We start from the raw sequence: 23,356 nt of genomic DNA, 5'->3' as shown, positions 1-23,356 counted from the left end.
TTAGTTTCTAGATTATCATTTTCAGACATATGTTGAAAATATTTTTGGGAGATGCGATGGATCATTGGGGATCATTCAATATTCCCTTTTGTTGTTCAGTGAAATCATGAGTCAACTAATTTAATTAAAGTTAAATTCGTAACAATTTTTTTACATTTTATTTCTATTGGAAGGATTTAATCATTTGCAATTATGTCTACTTATAAAGAAAAATGGTTATGTTTCTGTCTCCCTTATGATATGGTATTTAAATCCAATGCAAAAAAACATCTACAATTAATTGCCATATATTTCCTTTAATTCCTGTTAATTCCCATGGAAATGTTCCACCTCTGAATATTCCCCAAAATGTGCAACCCTAATGACGTCGCTTCTTCACACAGGAAGTGAGTTACTATGTCCAATCCAGTCCTTTTGGAGATCTGCGTTTTACTTCAATCTGAAGAGTTTCTATGTTTATTTTAAGGACGTTTCCGTCTTTTAGTAGCAAGGGGTCTTCTAACGTTGGTGTGACTGTGTGGTTGTATTGTCACCCTACATAGAGGCTGATAAAACCCTGCAATCCAATGTCTATGAACAGTTCATCCGTACAAAGACTGTCATCGTCACTGTGTGTTCATTTGTTGGCCCAAACCGCCCAGATCCCTCATCAGGCCCTTTGCTGACGAGGGATCAGGGAAGTCGTAACACCATCACTGCAGTGCTCAGTGGCTCAGAAGGAATGGACAGAGTGGTTTTCACTGGAGCAAAGATGAGCAGAGAGAGAATGAGAGAAGTTGCCCCAGGGAAGTGAAGGAATAGAAAAGAGCGTTTAAAGATGGGGGGGGGTATAATGGGGTGGCAGGCAGGAGCCCTCTGAGCCTAATTGGTTTATTATTTTGTTTGCTCTCTCTCTCTCTGGGGGCATGGCTGTTTGTTTAATGGACCCCCCTTCATCCTCCACTGCCCCCTTCACCCCCCCATCCCATGTGATGTCTCTCTGTGTGAGTGTGTTGCTTTTCAAAGCCTGTACTTAAACCCAGAGACACACAGCCCATACAGTACAATCTCTCTCGGGGAGTGATGGAGATCTAGTGGTGAGGCTGCAGTGAGGCTGCAGCAGTGTAGGTCGTCTCCGAGTGGAGAGATGCACTAGCTGGATCGCTATGGCCAAGCTTCTCCCTGTCCTGGCCGGGCGACGCTGTTACACGTTCAAGTTTGCCGTGTCAACATGAGCTCTCCGCTTTGATGGAGACTGTGGAGGTGGTGATGGTGGTGGAGACCTCCAAGGAAGAGGAAGACTCCAACTCTCCACCTGGGGACACTCCTGCGCTCAGCCCTGGGCCATGCACAGAGTCAGGCCAGGTAAGACACAGTAACCACGGACTGTGTGTTGGATGGCCAAGGGCTGTAACATGTCCTTCTATATAAGTGGATATTTGAGGTCTGGATCCAAGGAGTTGACATGCATGCAACTGGCAAGCCATTCGTGTTCAAGTAGTGTGCGTGCATTTGTTAAATACAGAGAGAGACAATGTTTTTGGTGTAGCTGTTGTCTGTGAGACCACTGTTTTAGAAGTGACTTTTTGGAGGGAGAAATCTGCTCTGTGATGACGGTGGTGATGACAAAGCTGGAATCTTATGGTCATTTTACATGCATTTCAAAATGAGCCGCATCTCACAATGTGATAGGAGGGTTAGAGGACAAGTGTTTAGTTGAAATAGAACTCCTATTTATCCCTACTGACTCTTTCTGGCAGTCTGAACTCCCACCTTGTTCCTGACTGTTCCACCTACTTCCTCCATGTTCGTGTAGAACATTACTACTGCCCACCTTCTCTTGTCTTGACATGTAATTGGCAGCTTTGTTTGCTTTGCATTGCTTGTCACAACTGTGGTTGGTGCTGAATGTTAACAGCTTCTAGGAATGTCCCCTGTACGTTGCTATATTTATAGAACCACACACCGCTCATTTCCCGGGAGTCTGTTGAGTGCTTCTGCTCCGTCTCTGAGCAAAGGGCCCTGTTTGATCTACCCCACAGACCACAGCAGCACACAGCCCTTTTTATGGACATGTGATTTAACATTGGAGACAATAGCTTGTATTTATAGTCACGCATATTGTTACTGTATTTCACTGAATTTGTATGTGGAGAAAGATTCCCACCGGTGACACGTTAGTAACACACACACACACACACACTGAATAGTTGGCAACATTAATATTTCTACACTTTGGTTTGACAAACATTTCCTTCCTGATTGTCTCTTCATTTTTTTTATAATAGAATGAAAGTAGTCCTGAGTGAAAATGTTTGTATTTTTTGCATGTGTGAAAGGGAAGTGGGGATAAACCTACTCAGTTGCACAACTGAATGCATTCAACCAAAATGTCTTCTGCATTCATACCCAACCCCTCTGAATCAGAGAGGCTGCCTTAACCGACGTCCAGGTCATCGGCGCCCGGGGAGCAGGTGGTGTTAGGGGGTTAACTGCCTTGCTCAAGGGTAAAACAGCAGATTTATTTCACCTTGCCCGGCTCGGGGATTCTAACCAGCGACCTTTCGGTTATTGGGCCAACACTCTTAGCTGCTCGGCTGCCTAGCGTGTGTATAGATTGGGTAGATGTCTTATTGCCCAGTTTCTCAGCACTCAGAATGTTAGTTTTTAGGCACCTTGTCTGTCTGTCTTTGTCTCTGTCTGTCGCTCCCTCATTCTGTTCAGATTTCACAGTAGTGCTCATTGCCATTGGGATGTCAGTGTCGCTCACTCCCCTCTATCCAGTGTACTCTCTTTACCGTCTCCCCTCCCCTCTATCCAGTGTACTCTCTTTACCGTCTCCCCTCCCCTCTATCCAGTGTACTCTCTTTACCGTCTCCCCTCTCCTCTATCCAGTGTACTCTCTTTACCGTCTCCCCTCTCCCCTCCCCTCTATCCAGTGTACTCTCTTTACCGTCTCCCCTCCCCTCTATCCAGTGTACTCTCTTTACCGTCTCCCCTCTCCTCTATCCAGTGTACTCTCTTTACCGTCTCCCCTCCCCTCTATCCAGTGTACTCTCTTTACCGTTTCCCCTCCCCTCTATCCAGTGTACTCTCTTTACCGTCTCCCCTCTCCTCTATCCAGTGTACTCTCTTTACCGTCTCCCCTCTCCTCTATCCAGTGTACTCTCTTTACCGTCTCCCCTCTCCTCTATCCAGTGTACTCTCTTTACCGTCTCCCCTCTCCTCTATCCAGTGTACTCTCTTTACCGTCTCCCCTCTCCTCTCCCCTCTATCCAGTGTACTCTCTTTACAGTCTCCCCTCTCCCCTCCCCTCTATCCAGTGTACTCTCTTTACCGTCTCCCCTCTATCCAGTGTACTCTCTTTACCGTCTCCCCTCTCCCTCCCCTCTATCCAGTGTAGTCTCTTTACCGTCTCCCCTCTCCCCTCCCCTCTATCCAGTGTACTCTCTTTACCGTCTCCCCTCTCCTCTCCCCTCTATCCAGTGTACTCTCTTTACCGTCTCCCCTCTCCTCTCCCCTCTATCCAGTGTACTCTCTTTACCGTCTCCCCTCTCCTCTCCCCTCTATCCAGTGTACTCTCTTTACCGTCTCCCCTCCCCTCTATCCAGTGTACTCTCTTTACCGTCTCCCATCTCCCCTCTCCTCTATCCAGTGTACTCTCTTTACCGTCTCCCCTCTCCTCTCCCCTCTATCCAGTGTACTCTCTTTACCGTCTCCCCTCTCCTCTCCCCTCTATCCAGTGTACCCTCTTTACCGTCTCCCCTCTCCTCTCCCCTCTATCCAGTGTACTCTCTTTACCGTCTCCCTCCCCTCTATCCAGTGTACTCTCTTTACCATCTCCCCTCTATCCAGTGTACTCTCTTTACCGTCTCCCTTCTCCTCTCCCCTCTATCCAGTGTACTCTCTTTACCGTCTCCCCTCTCCTCTCCCCTCTATCCAGTGTACTCTCTTTACTGTCTCCCCTCTCCTCTCCCCTCTATCCAGTGTACTCTCTTTACCGTCTCCCCTCCCCTCTATCCAGTGTACTCTCTTTACCGTCTCCCATCTCCCCTCTCCTCTATCCAGTGTACTCTCTTTACCGTCTCCCCTCCTCTCCCCTCTATCCAGTGTACTCTCTTTACAGTCTCTCCTCTCCTCTCCCCTCTATCCAGTGTACTCTCTTTACCGTCTCCCCTCTCCTCTCCCCTCTATCCAGTGTACTCTCTTTACCGTCTCCCCTCTCCTCTCCCCTCTATCCAGTGTACTCTCTTTACCGTCTCCCCTCCCCTCTATCCAGTGTACTCTCTTTACCGTCTCCCCTCTCCCCTCTATCCAGTGTACTCTCTTTACCGTCTCCCCTCTCCTCTCCCCTCTATCCAGTGTACTCTCTTTACCGTCTCCCCTCTCCTCTCCCCTCTATCCAGTGTACTCTCTTTACCGTCTCCCCTCTCCTCTCCCCTCTATCCAGTGTACTCTCTTTACCGTCTCCCCTCCCCTCTATCCAGTGTACTCTCTTTACCATCTCCCCTCTCCCCTCTATCCAGTGTACTCTCTTTACCGTCTCCCCTCTCCCCTCTATCCAGTGTACTCTCTTTACCGTCTCCCCTCTCCTCTCCCCTCTATCCAGTGTACTCTCTTTACCGTCTCCCCTCTCCTCTCCCCTCTATCCAGTGTACTCTCTTTACCGTCTCCCCTCTCCCCTCTATCCAGTGTACTCTCTTTACCGTCTCCCCTCCCCTCTATCCAGTGTACTCTCTTTACCGTCTCCCCTCTCCTCTCCCCCTCTATCCAGTGTACTCTCTTTACAGTCTCCCCTCCCCTCTATCCAGTGTACTCTCTTTACCGTCTCCCGTCTCCCCTCCCCTCTATCCAGTGTACTCTCTTTACCGTCTCCCGTCTCCCCTCCCCTCTATCCAGTGTACTCTCTTTACCGTCTCCCCTCCCCTATATCCAGTGTACTCTCTTTACCGTCTCCCGTCTCCCCTCCCCTCTATCCAGTGTACTCTCTTTACCGTCTCCCCTCCCCTCTATCCAGTGTACTCTCTTTACCATCTCCCCTCCCCTCTATCCAGTGTACTCTCTTTACCGTCTCCCCTCTCCTCTATCCAGTGTACTCTCTTTACCGTCTCCCCTCTCCTCTATCCAATGTACTCTCTTTACCGTCTCCCCTTCCCTCTATCCAGTGTACTCTCTTTACCGTCTCCCCTCTCCTCTATCCAGTGTACTCTCTTTATCGTCTCCCCTCCCCTCTATCCAGTGTACTCTCTTTACCGTCTCCCCTCCCCTCTATCCAGTGTACTCTCTTTACCGTCTCCCCTCCCCTCTATCCAGTGTACTCTCTTTACCGTCTCCCCTCCCCTCTATCCAGTGTACTCTCTTTCCCCTCTACCAGTCTCCCTCTCCTCTCCCCTCTATCCAGTGTACTCTCTTTACCGTCTCCCCTCCCCTCTATCCAGTGTACTTTCTTTACCGTCTCCTCCTCTCCCCTCTATCCAGTGTACCCTCTTTACCGTCTCCCCTCTCCTCTATCCAGTGTACTCTCTTTACCGTCTCCCCTCTCCCCTCTATCCAGTGTACTCTCTTTACCGTCTCTCCTCTCCCCTCTATCCAGTGTACTCTCTTTACCGTCTCTCCTCTCCCCTCTATCCAGTGTACTCTCTTTACCGTCTCTCCTCTCCCCTCTATCCAGTGTACTCTCTTTACCGTCTCTCCTCTCCCCCCTCTTTCTGAATGCGTATCAGCGTGTGGGAGAGAACATGTCAAATTGGATGTTTCAATGGCTATTCAGCTGACTTTTCACTGTATAACCCCTCCCCCACCACCATAGAGGTGTTGGTGAATCACCGCAGGTTTCTGATTAGGGTGGATGTTGTGGATAGGCCTGACAGGTGTGTGTGTGTGGGGGGGATGTAATACTCTACAATCCCTCTCCCTTCTCTCTCATTCACATTTCTCCTGTCTCCCTTCGGCTCTCCTCTCTCGCTATTTTGTCTTCCCCCTTTCCTCCTCTGTGTGTCTGTGATGGTGAATGTGTTGAATGGTAGTGGTGCCAGCCAGGTGCAGGCATCTCTCTCTGCTTTTAGATCAGCGCCCTGATGATTCTCTAGTCCTATCAGGAGATTTGGGTCAGTGTTATACTCAGGAAAGCACAAGGAAACCCAAGGCAGGCAAGGGCCCCAAACTTGCCCATCCAAAATTGCCAAACTCTCTCTAAAGCCAGCCCTGGTTGGTACGGGACAACCAATGGAAAACCCTTAATGGAGTGTTTCTCTAGATAACTTCATCAAAATGAGATGATTGATTTAAAATGGGGTTCTCATTCTTTATTTGGAATCATTCTATTCTTAAAGCCATCTCTCTCTCTCTGTGTCTCTCTCTCTCTTGCTCTCTCTCTCTCTCTCTGTGTGTTTTGAAGTATCCATTGTTTCACACTCTCACCATGGAGTGGCAAAGGACCTCTTCAACACACGTTAGTGTTAAGGAGGGCTCTCTTATACATACACACTCTCACTCACACACAGTTGAGAGCTGCATCAATTCCCTTGCCTCTCCTCCTCTACCCCTTTCCCCACTCATTACTGTGGCAGGTTTGGGTTTGTAGGTCAGGTAATAACCCTGGTGTGTTCTCTGTGGACACACAGCTCTTCCTGGTTCAGTGGGGAGGTGGAGACTTTGCTATGGGCTGTGGTGGTAGAGTTAAGGTGCTGATGCTCAACACCACCCACAAACTACACAATGGGGTCAGCTGACTCCTATATCAAAATCACAGGAGGGAACTGTTGAAATGGCACTGAAATATGTTCCAGTGTTGAATGGTGCAATTCAAGCCAGCCATGTGACCTGAACATTCAATCAGATGTGCATGTTTGTTTTCCACCTAACTGGAAATGTGCAGTTACATAACAACCACCTTTGTCTTGACCCTGTGACCTCCTCGCCCCAAAGGTCATACAGCAGCTCTACACTGATTTACAGCCCCCCCCATTGGTCCATTATAAGGATTATTCTCTGGAGGCCAGACTCACTGGACTAATGGCTATTTACGACTGTCAGGATGTGTTATCGGTCAGGATTGTATCAGGAATGTTATCCATTAGGTGGGTCAATTTTACTGTTTCAGATAAGAACCTGGACATTTGACTGTGTTCTCAACCCCTCCCTTGGCCTGCTTGAATTGGCAGAAAATCTTGCTATGAGAGGTTTTATTACTAAAAGGATGGAATTCAGCCCGTAGGAATGGAGGAATGACGGAGGTGTAGTTTCTATGGCGTACACATCACCAAAGACAGACACAACCTATTCCCCCTTAGGAGAAAATATTTGCCATGGGTCCTCAGATCCTCAAAAGGTTCTACAGCTGCACCATCGAGAGCATCCTGACTGGTTGCATCACTGCCTGGTTTGGCAACTGCTCGGCCTCCGACTGCAAGGCACTACAGAGGGTAGTGTGTACGGCCCAGTGCATCACTGGTGCCAAGCTTCCTGACATCCAGGACCTCTATACCAGTTGGTGTCAGAGGAAGGGCCTAAAAATTATCAAAGACTCCAGCCACTCTAGTCATAGACTGTTCTCTGCTACCACACGGCAAGCGGTACCGGAGCGCCAAGTCTAGGTGCAAGAGGCTTCAAAACAGCTTCTACCCCCAAGCCATAAGACTCCTATATACAAGTACCCACTGTATATAGCCTCCACATTGACTCTGTACCAGTACCCCCTGTATATAGCCTCCACATTGACTCTGTACCGGTACCCCCTGTATATAGCCTCCACACGGACTCTGTACCGGTACCCCCTTTATATAGCCTCCACACGGACTCTGTACCGGTACCCCCTTTATATAGCCTCCACATTGACTCTGTACCGGTACCCCCTGTATATAGCCATCCCATTGACTCTGTACCGGTACCCCCTGTATATAGCCTCCACATTGACTCTGTACCGGTACCCCCTGTTTATAGCCTCCACATTGACTATGTACCGGTACCCCCTGTATATAGTCATGCTATTGTTATTTTACTGCTGCTCTTAATGAATTGTTACATTTATTTCTTATTTTTGTAGATATTTTTCTTAACTGCATTGTTGGTTAAGGGCTTGTAAGTAATCATTTCACTAAGGTCTTCACTTGTTGTATTCTGCGCATGTGACAAATACAATTAGATTTTATATGTCTCACTTGGTGCTCTCTGACTTCATTCAATTTTGACCTCCTTTTGAAGTTGAACACAATGTAATAACCATGGTGTGTATTCTGTAAGGGGCTTGGGATAGGGACATCAAATACACTTCTAATGTATTGAACCCACAACAGCAACATTTAACTAAATGTAGTTTGTCTCTGGACACTGCAGTAGGAGCTGGCCTGATTACAGTGGGATATTAACTGTGGTTGCTGCATCTTTCCGACTGGGGATCGAGTGTCTCTGTAAAGCTTGGCCTTCTAGTGTTCTGCCTCCTTCTGCCCATCCTGTGCTGTTTTAACTCCTAGGGCCATGGGACAGAGAGAACCCCCCCCCCCCACACACACACACACACACTATGCAGTCCCCTATACAGATGGATGGTAGATGCATCCTGTATGAATTCCCTTTTTCTCCCCCTGTGCTATTTTTAGCTGCCTGCTGATTTAAATTGGAGTCTGCTGAGGAAATCAAATCAGGCTCCATCTGTTGTCGTTGGGGAACTAGGGAAAGAGCAGCAAGATGGATAGATAGTCTCTGGTCTTGTCTGTCCAGTCTCCCTGTTGGTTTGTATTGGGTAGCCCTCTCTGTCAGCTCAGTTAGCAGTCTACACTGTGGGCCTGTGTTGGTACAGTGTTATAAAGGCTCTTATCTGTGTTGTTTTAGTAGCTCTCGCCAGTCACAAATGACCTTTATTATCTGTGGTTGCCAGAAAACACAGACGTCAGCGCCTCGCCTCGCGTACCCCAGGCAGTCAGTCCATTCTGTTTTCTTTTTCCATTTCCCATCATTCTTTCTCTTGTTCTCTAACTCTTTGTTTGCTCGTCCTCCCCTCCCTGGTTGACTTTTGAACGGAAATGAGCACAGCTTTAAGCTGTCTATAGAAATGAGCCTAGAGTAGACAATTCCAGCCTGACTTGCCAGATTGATAACTTTTCCTGTCTCTAATAAATTTGACTCTAGTAGCAACATGCTCATATGCTACAGTATTTAACACTGACTCCTCTCTCTTCCCCCCTCCCAGGATGACAACTGGGGCGAGACCACCACGGCCGTCACGGGGACGTCGGAACACAGCCTGTCCCAGGAGGACATTGTCCGGATCACCAAGGACCTGGAGGACAGCGTGGGCCTGGACTGCCGGCGTTACTTTAGCCTGACCCTGGCTGTGGTTCTGGGCCTGCTGGTCTTCCTCACTCCCCTGGCCTTCCTGGCTCTCCCCCACCTCCTCTGGCCTGACAAGCTCCTAGTGTGCGGCACGGCCTGCGAGGGCCTCTTTATTTCCGTGGCGTTTAAGCTGTTGATACTGCTGTTGGCCGTGTGGGCGCTGTTCTTCCGGGCTCCGCGCGCCGGCCTGCCCCGTGTGTTTGTGTTCAGAGCGCTGCTGGCCGTGCTGGTGCTGCTGTTCGTTGTGTCCTACTGGCTGTTCTATGGCGTAAGGATACTGGACTCCCAGGTACAGTAGAGAGAGCGAGAGACTCACACTCAGTGTTTGTAATGCGTCTATTTACTGGCCACCACATCTGCCTCTTCAAGTATTCAGTTTGTTTGGCATTGCTTTCATCTGTGTAGATCTCTTGTCATGAATGTGTGTGTACCACAGGAGGATTGGTGGCACCTTAATTGGGGAGGACGGGGTCGTGGTAATGACTGGAGCGGAATAAGTGGAATGTTATGTAACACATGGTTTCTATGTGTCTGCTATTCCATTCGCTCTGTTCCAGCCATTATTATAAGCCGTCCTCCCCTCTGCAGCCTCCACTGGTGTGTTCCTACAGTCGTGGCCAAAAGTTTTGAGAATGACACACACTGAATTTCACAAAGTTTGCTGCCTCGGTGTCTTTAGATATTTTTGTCAGATGTTACTATGGAATACTGAAGTATAATTACAAGCATTTCATAAGTGTCAAAGGCTTTTATTGACAATTACAATTAGTTGATGCAGTCAATATTTGCAGTGTTGACCCTTCTTTTTCAAGACCTCTGCAATCTGCCCTGGCATGCTGTCAATTAACTTCTGGGCCACATCCTGACTGATGGCAGCCCATGCTTGGAGTTTGTCCGAATTTGTGAGGTTTTGTTTGTCCACTCGCCTCTTGAGAATTGACCACAAGTTCTCAATGGGATTAAGGTCTGGGGAGTTTCCAGGCCATGGATCCAAAATATCAATGTTTTGTTCCCCGAGCCACTTAGTTATCACTTTTGCCTTATGGCAAGGAGCTCCATCATGCTGGAAAAGGCATTGTTCATCACCAAACTGTTCCTGGATGGTTGGGAGAAGTTGCTCTCGGAGAATGTGTTCTTAGGCAAAATTGTGAGTGAGCCCACTCCCTTGGCTGAGAAGCAACCCCACACATGAATGGTCTCAGGATGCTTTACTGTTGGCATGACACAGGACTGATGGTAGCTCTCACCTTGTCTTCTCCGGACAAGCTTTTTTCCAGATGCACCAAACAATCGGAAAGGGGAATCATAGAAAATGACTTTACCCCAGTCATCAGCATGCTAATCCCTGTACCTTTTGCAGAATATCAGTCTGTCCCTGATGTTTTTCCTGGAGAGAAGTGGCTTCTTTGCTGCCCTTCTTGACACCAGGCCATCCGCAAAGTCTTTGCCTCACTGTGCGTGCAGATGCACTCACACCTGCCTGCTGCCATTCATGAGCAAGCTCTGTACTGGTGGTGCCACAATCCCGCAGCTGAATCAACTTTAGGAGGCGGTCCTGGAGCTTGCTGGACTTTCTTCTTCACAACAATTGAACCGCTCTCCTTGAAGTTCTTGATCCAATAATGGTTGATTTAGATGCAATCTTACTGGCAGCAATATCCTTGCCTGTGAAGCCCTTTTTGTGCAAAGCAATGATGACTGCACGTGTTTCCTTGCAGGTAACCATGTTTGACAGAGGAAGAACAATGATTTCAAGCACCACCCTCCTTTTGAAGCTTCCAGTCTGTTATTCAAACTCAATCAGCGTGACCGAGTGATCTCCAGCCTTGTTCTCGTCAACACTCACACCTGTGTAAACGAGAGAATCACTAACATGTCAGCTGGTCCTTTTGTGGCAGGGCTGAAATGCAGTGGAAATGTTTTGGGGGGATTCAGTTCCTTTGCATGCCAAGGAGGGACTTTGTTATGAAGAGTGATCAGATTAATTGCATTCTGGAGTATATGCAAATTGCCATCATACAAACTGAGGCAGCAGACTTTGTGAAAATTAATATTTGTGTCATTCTCAAAACCTTTGTCCACGACTGTATGTAGTGTATTGACACTAACAGCTGCTGGGTTGTCTTGTTGTTCGCAGGATGAGAACTACCAGGGCATCGTGCAGTACGCTGTGTCTCTAGTGGACGCTCTGCTCTTCATCCACTACCTGGCCATCGTTCTGCTGGAGCTCAGGCAGCTGCAGCCCGCCTTCTCTGTCTGCGTCACGCGCTCCACTGACGGAGAGACACGCCACTACAACCTGGGCCAGCTCAGGTGAGATGCGGAGGGAGAGGGCGGGTGAGCGAGAGGGGGCAGGGGAAGGGAGACTGATTGGGGGGTGGGGGTGGGCGATGCGAGAGGAGAAACTTTCAAGGAATTAAGACTGGACAACTCATTGAGTAGAGCAGGCTGAGAAGGAGAGACCAGAGAAAAGAAAGTAAGAGGTGTGTGTGTGTGTGTGTGTGTGTGTGTGTGTGTGTGTGTGTGTGTGTGTGTGTGTGTGTGTGTGTGTGTGTGTGTGTGTGTGTGTGTGTGTGTGTGTGTGTGTGTGTGTGTGTGTGTGTGTGTGTGTGTGTGTGTGTGTGTGTGTGTGTGTGTGTGTGTGTGTGATGAGTAATAAAAGTAATAAGCCAGAGAGAACAGCTCAGACTAGAAGAACCTGGTCTGTAATGACTGTCCTTTTGATGTGCTGTCTGACTGTACCAGGAAGAGGTTTTACCTCATGACGAGTTGCTGAACGATGTAGTAAGACTGTCTCATATCCCCTTTTGTGAGGGCCTCAAACATATGCTGGTTTTATGCTGGGGCCCTCTGGTTCACCTTTGTCTACCTCAGTTCCAGTGGCAGATGATGGACATGTAAAGTGCTTTAGCCTCTGCTTCACTAGTGTTGTTAGAGGCTGCCCTGTTAGAGGCTGCCCTGTTAGAGGCTGCCCTGTTAGAGGCTGCCCTGTTAGAGGCTGCCCTGTTAGAGGCTGCCCTGTTAGAGGCTGCCCTGTTAGAGGCTGCCCTGTTAGAGGCTGCCCTGTTAGAGGCTGCCCTGTTAGAGGCTGCCCTGTTAGAGGCTGCCCTGTTAGAGGCTGCCCTGGGGCTGTTGTCGCTCATAAAGCGCCTTGCTATTTGCCTCAGCTGGTCAACGCAGCATCACTCTCTCTGTTGTCTGTATGCACTTGTAAACAAACAGCTAATTAGTGCTCCCTACAGGCCACACTGAGCATCTGGTCAGAGAAGATTCATACCAAACACACTCATAACACACGCACAGATTCTCAGGTTCCAGTGGAGACTGGGTGTGTTTCCAGCCATTTACCCATGCCTGTCCTCCTCCATTCCCAGGCAACTGGTGAGGACATTCTTCTGTGTCTGGCAGGCAGGCTGTCTGGCAAGTGTCTGATGGGATATCAGAACAATGAACCTGTCCAGGAGGCCTGTTCTCCTGTCTGACTCTGACCTGGCTGTACTTTGATGCCAATCTCAGGGCAGAAGAAGCCTGAGGAAATTCTCAAGATCCTAACACCAACATTACCAGAGATTCACCTCTGCAAGAATCTTGCTATTCTCCTCATTAATTGTCCCCCATCTCCAGTGTGGTCTAACATAAGAAGTCGCTACTTATGGTAGAGAAGAGCCACAGGCAACCGAGGCACAGTCAGGCTCATATCTCGGCCAGTGTTTGGGCTTTATTGGTTTGTCTCCTCTCTCTGCTGTAGTTTAATAATTGATCAAAGTACCGAGCACCGGAGACCCTGACTGCTCAAAGTGCTGCCTTAGTCACAATGGGTGTATATAGTGTAGTTAACTTTAGGAAGTTGGTTTAGTGGTTTGTACTTGTTTTGTGCTAATGCACAACTGCGTGTGTCTGATGAAACGTCTTCATACAGTATGTATAAATGAATCATAGCTTTCTCTGTGTGCCATGCCATTGTCTCTGTGTGCCATTTAAAACTTGTCTCTGTGTGCCATGCCAGTTGTTTTGTGTGTGCTCTTTGTTTTGTGCCATGCCATGTCAGCCAATGCCAGCGGTGTCTGTGTGCCATGCCAGCGGTGTGTCTCTGTGTGCCATGCCAGCGGTGTGTCTCTGTGTGCCATGCCAGCGGTGTGTCTCTGTGTGCCATGCCAGCGGTGTGTCTCTGTGTGCCATGCCATGCCTGTGTGCCATGCCAGCGGTGTGTCTCTGTGTGCCATGCCAGCGGTGTGTCTCTGTGTGCCATGCCAGCGGTGTGTCTCTGTGTGCCATGCCAGCGGTGTGTCTCTGTGTGCCATGCCAGCGGTGTGTCTCTGTGTGCCATGCCAGCGGTGTGTCTCTGTGTGCCATGCCAGCGGTGTGTCTCTGTGTGCCAGCGGTGCCATGCCAGGTGTGTCTCTGTGTGCCATGCCAGCGGTGTGTCTCTGTGTGCCATGCCAGCGGTGTGTCTCTGTGTGCCATGCCAGCGGTGTGTCTCTGTGTCTCTGTCTGTCTGTGTGCCATGCCAGCGGTGTGTCTCTGTCTGTCTGTGTGCCATGCCAGCGGTGTGTCTCTGTCTGTCTGTGTGCCATGCCAGCGGTGTGTCTCTGTCTGTCTGTGTGCCATGCCAGCGGTGTGTCTCTGTCTGTCTGTGTGCCATGCCAGCGGTGTGTCTCTGTCTGTCTGTGTGCCATGCCAGCTCTGGTGTGTCTCTGTCTGTCTGTGTGCCATGCCAGCGGTGTGTCTCTGTCTGTCTGTGTGCCATGCCAGCGGTGTGTCTGTCTGTGTGCTGTCTGTCTGTGTCCATGCCAGCGGTGTCTGTCTGTCTGTGTGCCATGCCAGCGGTGTCTGTCTGTCTGTGTGTCTCTGTCTGTCTGTGTGTCTCTGTCTCTGTCTGTCTGTGTGTCTCTGTCTGTCTGTGTGTCACTGTCTGTCTGTGTAACATGCCAGCGGTGTGTCTCTGTCTGTCTGTGTGCCATGCCAGCGGTGTGTCTCTGTCTGTCTGTGTGCCATGCCAGTGGTGTGTCTGTCTGTCTGTCTGTCTGTCTGTCTGTGTCTGTCTGTCTGTGTGTCTCTGTCTGTCTGTGTGTCTCTGTCTGTCTGTGTAACATGCCAGCGGTGTATCTCTGTCTGTCTGTGTGACATACCAGCGGTGTATCTCTGTCTGTCTGTGTAACATGCCAGCGGTGTATCTCTGTCTGTCTGTGTGACATACCAGCGGTCTGTCTGTACCATAGCAGCAATATGTTTATACATCCATGTATTTGACATCGTAGTTGTGGGTTTGTGAACCCACCTGCCTCCTCCATATGTTCACGACCACGGCAGGACGAAGGGTGTTAGTGGATGTTTTCTCTGTATCAGTCATATGGGATATCCAGCACTACTCTGAGATGAATCCCAGGATTTAATCCCTCTATAGGGGACACACAGCTGCTGCTAGTCTACACAATACTCCCTGCAGTGGTAAACGATGCTTTATAATATATATATATATATATATCTCTAATAGTGCCTTCAGAAAGTGTTCACATGCATTTTTCCACCTTTTTTTTGTTACAATTGGGATTTAATTGTCTTATTTATTTTTTTAATCATTACAAAATACAAAGAAAAATTATATATATTTTTAAGATGAATTAAAAAATAAAACCCTATCTTGATTACATAGATATTCACCCCCTGAGCCAATACCTTTTGGCAGCGATTACAGCTGTGAGTCTTTCTGGGTAAGTCTCGAAGAACTTTCCACACCTGGATTGTACAGTGTTTACCCATTTTTATTATTTTTGAAATTCTTCAAGCTCTGTCAAGTTGGTTGATGATCATTGCTAAACAGCCATTTTCAAGTCTCGCCATAGATTTTCAAGTAGATTTAAGTCAAAACTGTAACAAAGCCACTCAGGAACATTCAATGCAACTCAAGTGTATATTTGGGCCTTGAGATTTAGGTTATTGTCCTGCTGAAAGGTGAATTTGTCTCCCAGTGTCTGTTGGAAAGCAGACTGAACCAGGTTTTCCTCTGGATTTTGTCTGTGTTTAGCTCTATTCCATTTATTTTTAACCAGAAAAACCCTCCCTAGTCCTTGCTGATGACAAGCATATCCATAACATGATGCAGCCATCACCATGCTTGAAAATATGAAGTGGTAATCAGTGAGTGATGTTTTCAGTTTGATTTTCCCCAAACAAAACGCTTTGTATTTAGGACAAAATTACTTTAGTGCCTTATTGGAAACCGGATGCATGTTTGGGAATATTTTTTATTCTGTACAGACTTCCTTCTTTTCACTCTGTCATTTAGATTAGTATTGTGGAGTAACTACAATGTTGTTGATCCATCCTCCGTTTTCTCCTATCACAGTCATTAAACTCTGTAACTGTTTTAAAATCACTATTGGCCTCATGGTGAAATCCCTGAGCAGTTTCCTTCCTCTACAGCAACTGAGTTAGGATGGACGCCTGTATCATTGCGGTGACAGGGTGTATTGACACACCATCCAAAGTGTAATTTAATAACTTCACCATGCTCAAAGATATGTTTTTGTATTGTAGGGACCTTACAGATAATTGTATGCGTGGTACAGATATGGAGTAATCATAAAAAAATCTAATTTTGTAAACATTCAGAAAAACAATTCCAATTTGACATTGTGGGGTATTATGTGTAGATCAGTGGCACACAATCTAAATAGTATCCATTTTAAATTCAGGCTGTGACACAACAAAGTGGAAAAAGTTCAGGATTCTGCATACTTTCTGAGGTCAGTGTGTGTGTGTGTGTGTGTGTGTGTGTGTGTGTGTGTGTGTGTGTGTGTGTGTGTGTGTAATTATATATTATATATATATATACTGCACTGCACTGGAATGGGGGAGAGAACATGTCCATAATGTCCTGTCACTTAGCCTGACATTTCCCCTGCGTCAGCACTGGGTGTGTAAAGTTGCATACCTCTCTCACCCCCAACCCCCCCTCCCCCCAATGTCACAGCTGTTAGAAACTCCCAAGACGTTTCTATCTCCTCGCTCTCTCTCTCTCTCTCTCTCTCTCTCTCTCTCTCTCTCTCTCTCTCTCTCTCTCTCTCTCTCTCTCTCTCTCTCTCTCTCTCTCCTACTCACTCTTACATGTGGAACGGTACACAGTAGTAAACCTTTCTCATGGTGTAGTATCAATAGGGGAATAAAGAGGATGGGTTAGAAGAGAGGCCTGTGTCTGTCTACAGAGGGGGACAGTAGCCTCAGTGTGCTGCCTGGCTGCCCCAGGGGGAAATAGGAAGCACATGCTTCCAGGCCAGCACGTGGTACTTCCTCACTGACTCGGTCTGCAACAGTAACGTTAGCGCCCTCGCTCGTCTTAACAAATGACATGAGTCCCTGGTAGAGGAAGGGAGGGGAAAGGGGAGAGGGAGGAGAAAGGCCTGCCCTGTGCATCTGTAGGCCTGTGAAAAGCTGCTTGCATCTGCTGCTGCTCTGTTAGTGGGCCCAACGCAGTTACGACGCAGAGGAACTGGGCTCTGACTGTGTCTCAGCAGCGTACTAACAGGGCTAGATTGGATCAGTAGGCTCCAATGAGCTACAGCAGAAAATTATCCCTGGCATTTCTAGATCAAAAGCGTAAAGGCACGTAAACAAAATGGATACACACGCTTAATGAATTGGTATTGTGTATCTGGCTAATCAGCACTGGTACATTGATCACTTGACTACATGTCTGTGTAGACAATGACTTGGAGATGTGTTCAGGCCATACTCGGTTGCTACATAATGGATTTCTAAAGCACAAGAACAGAACACGTATGTAAAGTCTCAACTGGTGAAATATTGCAGTCTTTGAGAGGCAAGACATGGCATGTTGTGCCGGGACATGGCATCCATGCTGCAGCAGCAATAGGAAGTAGTCTGTCTCTCTCTAACCTCAGCCGCTCTCTCCCAGCGGTGCTGTGAGGTTCTGTTCTGGTTTAATTTGACAGAGCCTAGACAGCAGGGATATGTCCCTGTGTTCAGGGGGGGGTTTAATGATAACATGATGGCTCAAAGTAACACAGTCACACTCACATTCCTGGTGCTTATGACTCCACTCCTCTCTCAATCTTCCTCTTTCTCTCCATCTCTCTCTCTCTCTCTCCTTTATCTATGTCTCTCCCTCTCTGTGTGTCTCTCTCTGTGTGTCTCTCTCTCTCTCTCTCTCTCTCTCTCTCTCTCTCTCTGTGTCTCTCTCTCTCTCTCTCTCTCTCTGTCTCTCTCTCTCTCTCTCTCTCTCTCTCTCTCTCTGTGTGTCTCTCTCTCTCTCTGTGTCTCTCTCTCTCTCTTTCTTTCTCTCTTTTGATCGTGGATTTTATTAGCTTAAGTAAAAAAAAATGTATCCTCTATGTCCAGGTTCAAAGTAAATCTCCTTCTCCTTATTCTTTCTCTCTGTGTGTGTGTCCCTGTGTGTGTGTATGCCTGCGTGTGTGTGCTCAGTATTCAGCGGGCGGCATTGGCCATCATAGAGAACTACTACAGGGACTTCTCTGTCCACAACCCGGCCCTGCTCACCGCCTCGAAGTCCCGGGCCGCCAAGCACCTGGCCGGCCTTAAGGTCTATAATGTGGATGGTGAGTTCCCGGCATCCCCCGCCACTGGTGAGTGCATGGAGACTCCTTGGGTTTATCTATCCATTTCTTCTATATCTGTTTCTCTTATCTGTCCTTTGGGCTTGATGTTTGACTCTCTCCTCTCCTCGGTTGCTCTCTAACACCCAGAGGTCTTTAAAGCCAAACTGAAAGCTTACCTTTTGGACAGTAAGTTCAGTAGTTGTCTCTCACTAAAACCCTGCATCTCTGAACACTGTCTGGACTCACTGACTAACCCGCCTCTCTCTCACTGGAGCTGCACACCAAACCAATCCCCTTGCCCTCCACTGTAATCGGCATGCCTCATTGCTTTAGAGACACAGCTGTGAAATGATTAAACTCGTTTGTGTAGGCCACAACCAAAACATGTGATGTCACTATCGACGTTGACCCAGTGACGATTTATCGCTGCTTCTATTTACTAGTGTGTTATACATTTTCACTTTTAGCTGAACACTTGCTTTGACTGTTTCTGATATGGAATAATAATTTGTAAAATCAGCTCTGGGCAAGAGCAAAATCTAATAGGATATCTGGAGAGAGGGAAACTAAATAAATGCATTTGTTTGAACATGTTTTGAAGTGAAGAGGCATCAGGACTGCTTGTGACTACTCATGAAGCAATTTCCTACTCTGTGTTCCCCATAAGTGTCCCCCCCCCCCCTCTCTCTGCCTCTCTTTCGCTCTGGCTCTTGCCCTCTTCCTCCCTCTATTCTTTCTCTGCCTCCCTCCTCTCCATAATCCCTCCCTCCTCCCTCCAGTAGCGCTCAGAGATGAGACAGCCAGCAGTGTTAAATCAATAGCTATACTGCCCACTCTGTCACTCTCCTCTCGTTCTCCTCATTGAGGAGCTGGTCTCTGGGGAGTGTCATCACAGTAACTGCGGAAGGGACAGTGATTTGGGGTAGTCTAGAAGAGAGACTGTCCTCCCTCCATTATCCATGACCAAGGTCCATCACCTAACCACTAAGCATGGTAGAGGCTGTTAGAACACACACTTCAGATGAGTTGGCAGGAGACAGGGCTTTGCTGAAATGAATCATGATAGTCATAGACAGGCACCCTTAATTGCAAATGTTTAGCTTTTCAGTACTATATTTTATACTGACATGCCCATGTACAGACCCACAGGGCTCTCTCCTTTACATCAAGCAAGCGGTGTTCTTTTGATCACCAGGTAATTCTTATTTGTGGTATTAACCCCCAACATTACTACTTGAAAAGAAAACAAATCTCTTTTGGGTTGGTGAGTTGACGGGTTCATGACATGACTGGCAGTGCAAACATGGCTGCCGTTTCTCAGACTGGAGAAATAGGGCCTGGATATATAATGGAATTCCCCCGTCCCGAACCCCCAGCCTACCCTACATGAATACTGCAGCAGCTCCCTCTCTTAGCCCCTATTAACATGAGCCCGTCGCTCTCTTGCATATTAACACTCTCATAATGACATGCGACTGACATTCAACTTTTGAAGTTGGCCGGGGAAGTTTATTAAGAGGGACACTCGGCTCCGCTCAAAGACGCAGAGAGGCGGAGTAGCTAAGGACCCGGAATAACAGAATGTTACAGTGGATGCGTGGGTGTGGTGGTTTGAACTTGGTACATGCATTTTCAACTATATTGATTTTTTTTGTTGATTACTGTGTTCCGTTCTTTACGATTTTAGGGTTTACTACTATTCAAAGACCGTGTTTGTTCAGTTGTCACACAGTTTTAAAAAAAAAAGTGTCTATATGTCTGTGTTACGTTGAGTATAGGGCATGTTTTTTTACTGTGGAGATATCTTGACACTCTGACTTTGCAAGATTCTGTATCAATGGAAGTAATGAACACCTGCATTAACCGAACATCCCTCTGTTGTCTGCCTCCCTAGGCCCTGAGAACAACGCAGCGACCGGATTGGCCCACTCCCAGTCTCGGGCTATGATTGCCGCTGCCGCCCGCCGCCGAGACACTAGTCACAACGAGCTGTACTACGAGGAGGCGGAGCACGAGAGACGCGTCCGTAAACGCAAGGCCCGGTGAGAGACAGGTTTGGGGGGTTTTCGACTGTTTGGTAAATGAATGGCAGGACATATGGGGATTGTTTTTCTACATATTTGTGGTAAAGGAGCCGTTTGGACTTACCATCCAAACGGATACTAAAGTATGTCTCCTCTCTTTGGTTTGATATTAGATCACATTTACATTTGAATCGCTAAACAGACTCTCTTATCCAGAGCAACTAATAATTAGTGCATTAATCTTAAGATAGCTAGGTGAGACACAGTTGTAGTAAGAAAGTTTTCCCTAAATAAAGTACAGTACCAGTCAAAAGTTAGGACACACCTACTCATTCAAGGGTTTTCTTTATTTGTACTATTTTCTACGTTGTAGAATAATAGTGAAGACGTCAAAACTATGAAATAACACACATGGAATCATGTATTAACCAAAAAAGTGTTACGCAAATCAAAATATATTTTAGATTCTTCAAAGTAGCAACCTATGCCTTGATGACAGCTTTGCATTCTCTCAACCAGCTTTCCCTGGAATGCTTTTCAAACAGACTTGAAGGAGTTCCCACATATGCTGAGCACTTGTTTGCTGATCTTCTTTCACTCTGCAGTCCATCTCATCTCAAACCATCTCAATCGGTTTGAGGTCAAGTGATTGTGGAGGCCAGGTCATCTGATGCAGCACTACATCACTCTCCTTGGTCAAATAGTCCTTACACAGCCTGGAGGTGTGTTGGGTCATTGTCCTGTTCAAAAACAAATGATAGTCCCATTCAGCACTAACCAGATGGGATGGCATATCGCTGCAGAATGCTGTGGTAGCCATGCTGATTAAGTGTGCCTTGACTTCTAAATAAATTACAGATTTCCACCGGTCTAATGTCCATTGCTCATGTTTCTTGGCCCAAGCAAGTCTCCTCTTCTTATCGTTGTCCTTTAGTAGTGGTTTCTTTGTAGAAATTAGACCATGAAGGCCTGATTCACGCAGTCTCCTCTGAACAGTTGGTGTTGAGATGTCTGTTATTTAAACTCTGAAGCATTTATTTGGGCCGCAATTTCTGAGGCTGGTAATGAATGTATCCTCTGCAGCAGAGGTAAATCTGCGTCTTCCTTTCCTGTGGCGGTCCTCATGAGAGCCAGTTTCATCTTAGCGCTTGATGGTTTTTGCGACTCCATTTGAAGAAACTTTCAAAGTTCTTGACATTTTCCGGATTGACTGACCTTCATGTCTTAGTAATGATGGACTATTGTTTCTCTTTGCTTATTTGAGCTGTTCTTGACATAATATGGACATGGTCTTTTACCAAATAGGGCTATCTTCTGTATACCACCCTTACCTTGTCACAACACAACTGATTGGATCAAACACATTAAGAAGGAAAGAAATTCCAACAATTAACTTAAAAAGGCACACCTGTTAATTGAAATGCTTTCCAGGTGACTACCTCATGAAGCTGGTTGAGAGAATGTCAAGTGTGCAAAACTGTCATCAAGGCAAAGGGTGGCTACTTTGAAGAATCTGAAATATAAAATATATTTTGATTTAACACATTTTTGGTTACTACATGATTCCATATGTTTTATTTCATAGTTTTGATGTCTTAGTAAAAACCCTTCAATTAGTAGGTGTCCAAACTTTTGACTGGTACTGTAGTTAAAAGCTAATTCAAGACAAGTGCAGGTAAATGTTTTAGTTCTATATATTTTTGTAGTTACTCCTATGCCATGTAAAGCCTTTTTAGATGTTTCCAAAGCCCCTGTAGTAGAAGTATACACTCCATCATTGTGCACTGAACAACCACATTGCGCGTTGAACAACCACATTTCATGTGCCCTCCTAGACTGGTGGTGGCGGTAGAGGAGGCCTTCACACACATCAAGCGCATGCAGGAGGAGGAGCAGAAGAAAGCCCCCGGGGACGTAATGGACCCCCGCGAGGCCGCCCAGGCCATCTTCCCCTCCATGGCCCGCTCCCTGCAGAAGTACCTTCGCACCACCAGGCAGCAGCACTGCCACAGCATGGAGAGCATCCAGCAGCACCTTGCCTTCTGCATCACCAACAACATGACACCCAAGGTGACCAAGTGTTCTCATCAGTGGAGGCTGGTGGGAGGAGAAATCGGAGGACAAGCGGATTGAAATGCCTGGAATGGAATAGTTTGGGATTTCATTCCATTCCAGCCATTACAATGAGCCCGTCCACCATCATCCCCCACTGGTTTTGACCAACTCCTTTGAGTGGCACCTTACTTGTATAGTAGTAACAAATAATTATGTTATTGGGAAAGTGCTAACTCCTCTCCTCATAGGCCTTCCTGGAGAGTTACCTGACCCCCGGGCCCACCTTGCAGTATGGCCGCGAGCGCTGGCTGGCCCGGCAGTGGACTCTGGTCAGCGAGGTGTCGGTCACCAGTGGCCTCAAGGAGGGCGCCATCTTCCTCCTCAAGTGCATAGACTTCAGCCTGGTGGTGACGGCCAAAAGGATCCCCTACATCCAGCTTTCAGAGGAGTTCATCGACCCCAAGTCGCACAAGTTCGTCCTGCGGCTACAGTCAGAGACCTCTGTGTAGAACTGGACAACTGTTTTTACCACCACACACCTTTTTTTTAGTTTTGTTTTCAAAATGTTTTTATTTTGGGTTTGCAGTTTTATTTTATTTTTGGATTTTTATATTATATATGAATATATATGTTACACATGTTGGAATATATTATCCTTTTTTATCTATGGTTTACCTGGTTTATGAGTTAATATAAAAAAATGTTTAAAAAAAATATACACCGGTGATGAATTTGACTTGTCTTGCATGCACACACAGAAGATTGAACTGAACTCTGTGGAGATGGAACTGTAGATGAACAATGTGTGCACACAACTGCATATGTGTCAATGTCTATGAACACAATCAGTTGTTCCACCTCTGAAAGACTGATGCAGAGCTCAAGACAAGGAATTATTTTAATTCCATGACTCCAGACAGAAGGTGGAGACCGAAGGAGGGGGGCGGCCATTTTGACATCTCACCAAAGAGTCAAATGACACTACTGTTGCCATGGACATTCCTTGATTCCCCCTCAGCCAAACCACTACAGATGGTGAACTGCCACTATTTAACTTCTGGACAAAATGTTTATTTTAACACAAACCGTCTCAGGCCTGTCTGCTGTTCTGAAACTATAGCTACTTAATTGTCTTTTTTAATGTTACATGCACATGTTCTCTACATCTGTATATTGATTATGTATAAACACATTGTGATATGTTGTTTAAGTCTGTGTACTGGGTCAATCTCCCTCCCATTTCCTTATATCCCGATCTGTGGGTGTACAGAGCAAGACATGAATATCGGTAGCATTCATTGTTATTCTGATATTTTTAAAAACAACCTTGTTTTAGCTGTTATTGGTGATGTTAAATAGAAATTCTAATTCAATGCCAATTTATACGATTAC

At 46.9% G+C, this 23,356-nt stretch overlaps 1 protein-coding gene across 3 annotated transcripts in view; it reads left to right on the top strand.

Annotated features, from left to right (window-relative positions):
- The window catches only part of LOC124008171 (vang-like protein 1), a 51,498-nt gene extending 28,329 nt beyond the window's left edge, over positions 1–23,169 (top strand). The window contains exons 1-7 of one of the 3 annotated variants that reach the window (XM_046319244.1): positions 1,024–1,344; positions 9,167–9,598; positions 11,447–11,622; positions 17,752–17,912; positions 19,780–19,927; positions 21,745–21,979; positions 22,213–23,169. In XM_046319244.1, coding sequence (XP_046175200.1) covers positions 1,228–1,344; positions 9,167–9,598; positions 11,447–11,622; positions 17,752–17,912; positions 19,780–19,927; positions 21,745–21,979; positions 22,213–22,473 — 1,530 coding nt within the window. In that variant the 5' untranslated portion in view covers positions 1,024–1,227 and the 3' untranslated portion in view covers positions 22,474–23,169. Of the gene's footprint in view, positions 1–1,023; positions 1,345–9,166; positions 9,599–11,446; positions 11,623–17,751; positions 17,913–19,779; positions 19,928–21,744; positions 21,980–22,212 lie in introns of those variants that run through there. The other 2 variants (XM_046319243.1, XM_046319242.1) reach the window with 2 other exon arrangements.
- Positions 23,170–23,356: the final 187 nt, after the last annotated feature.

Source organism: Oncorhynchus gorbuscha, linkage group LG21, assembly GCF_021184085.1.
Source record: "Oncorhynchus gorbuscha isolate QuinsamMale2020 ecotype Even-year linkage group LG21, OgorEven_v1.0, whole genome shotgun sequence".
NCBI lineage: Eukaryota > Metazoa > Chordata > Actinopteri > Salmoniformes > Salmonidae > Oncorhynchus > Oncorhynchus gorbuscha.
The sequence above is the reverse complement of the archived record's forward strand: the minus strand, read 5'-3'. Positions and strand labels throughout refer to the sequence as shown.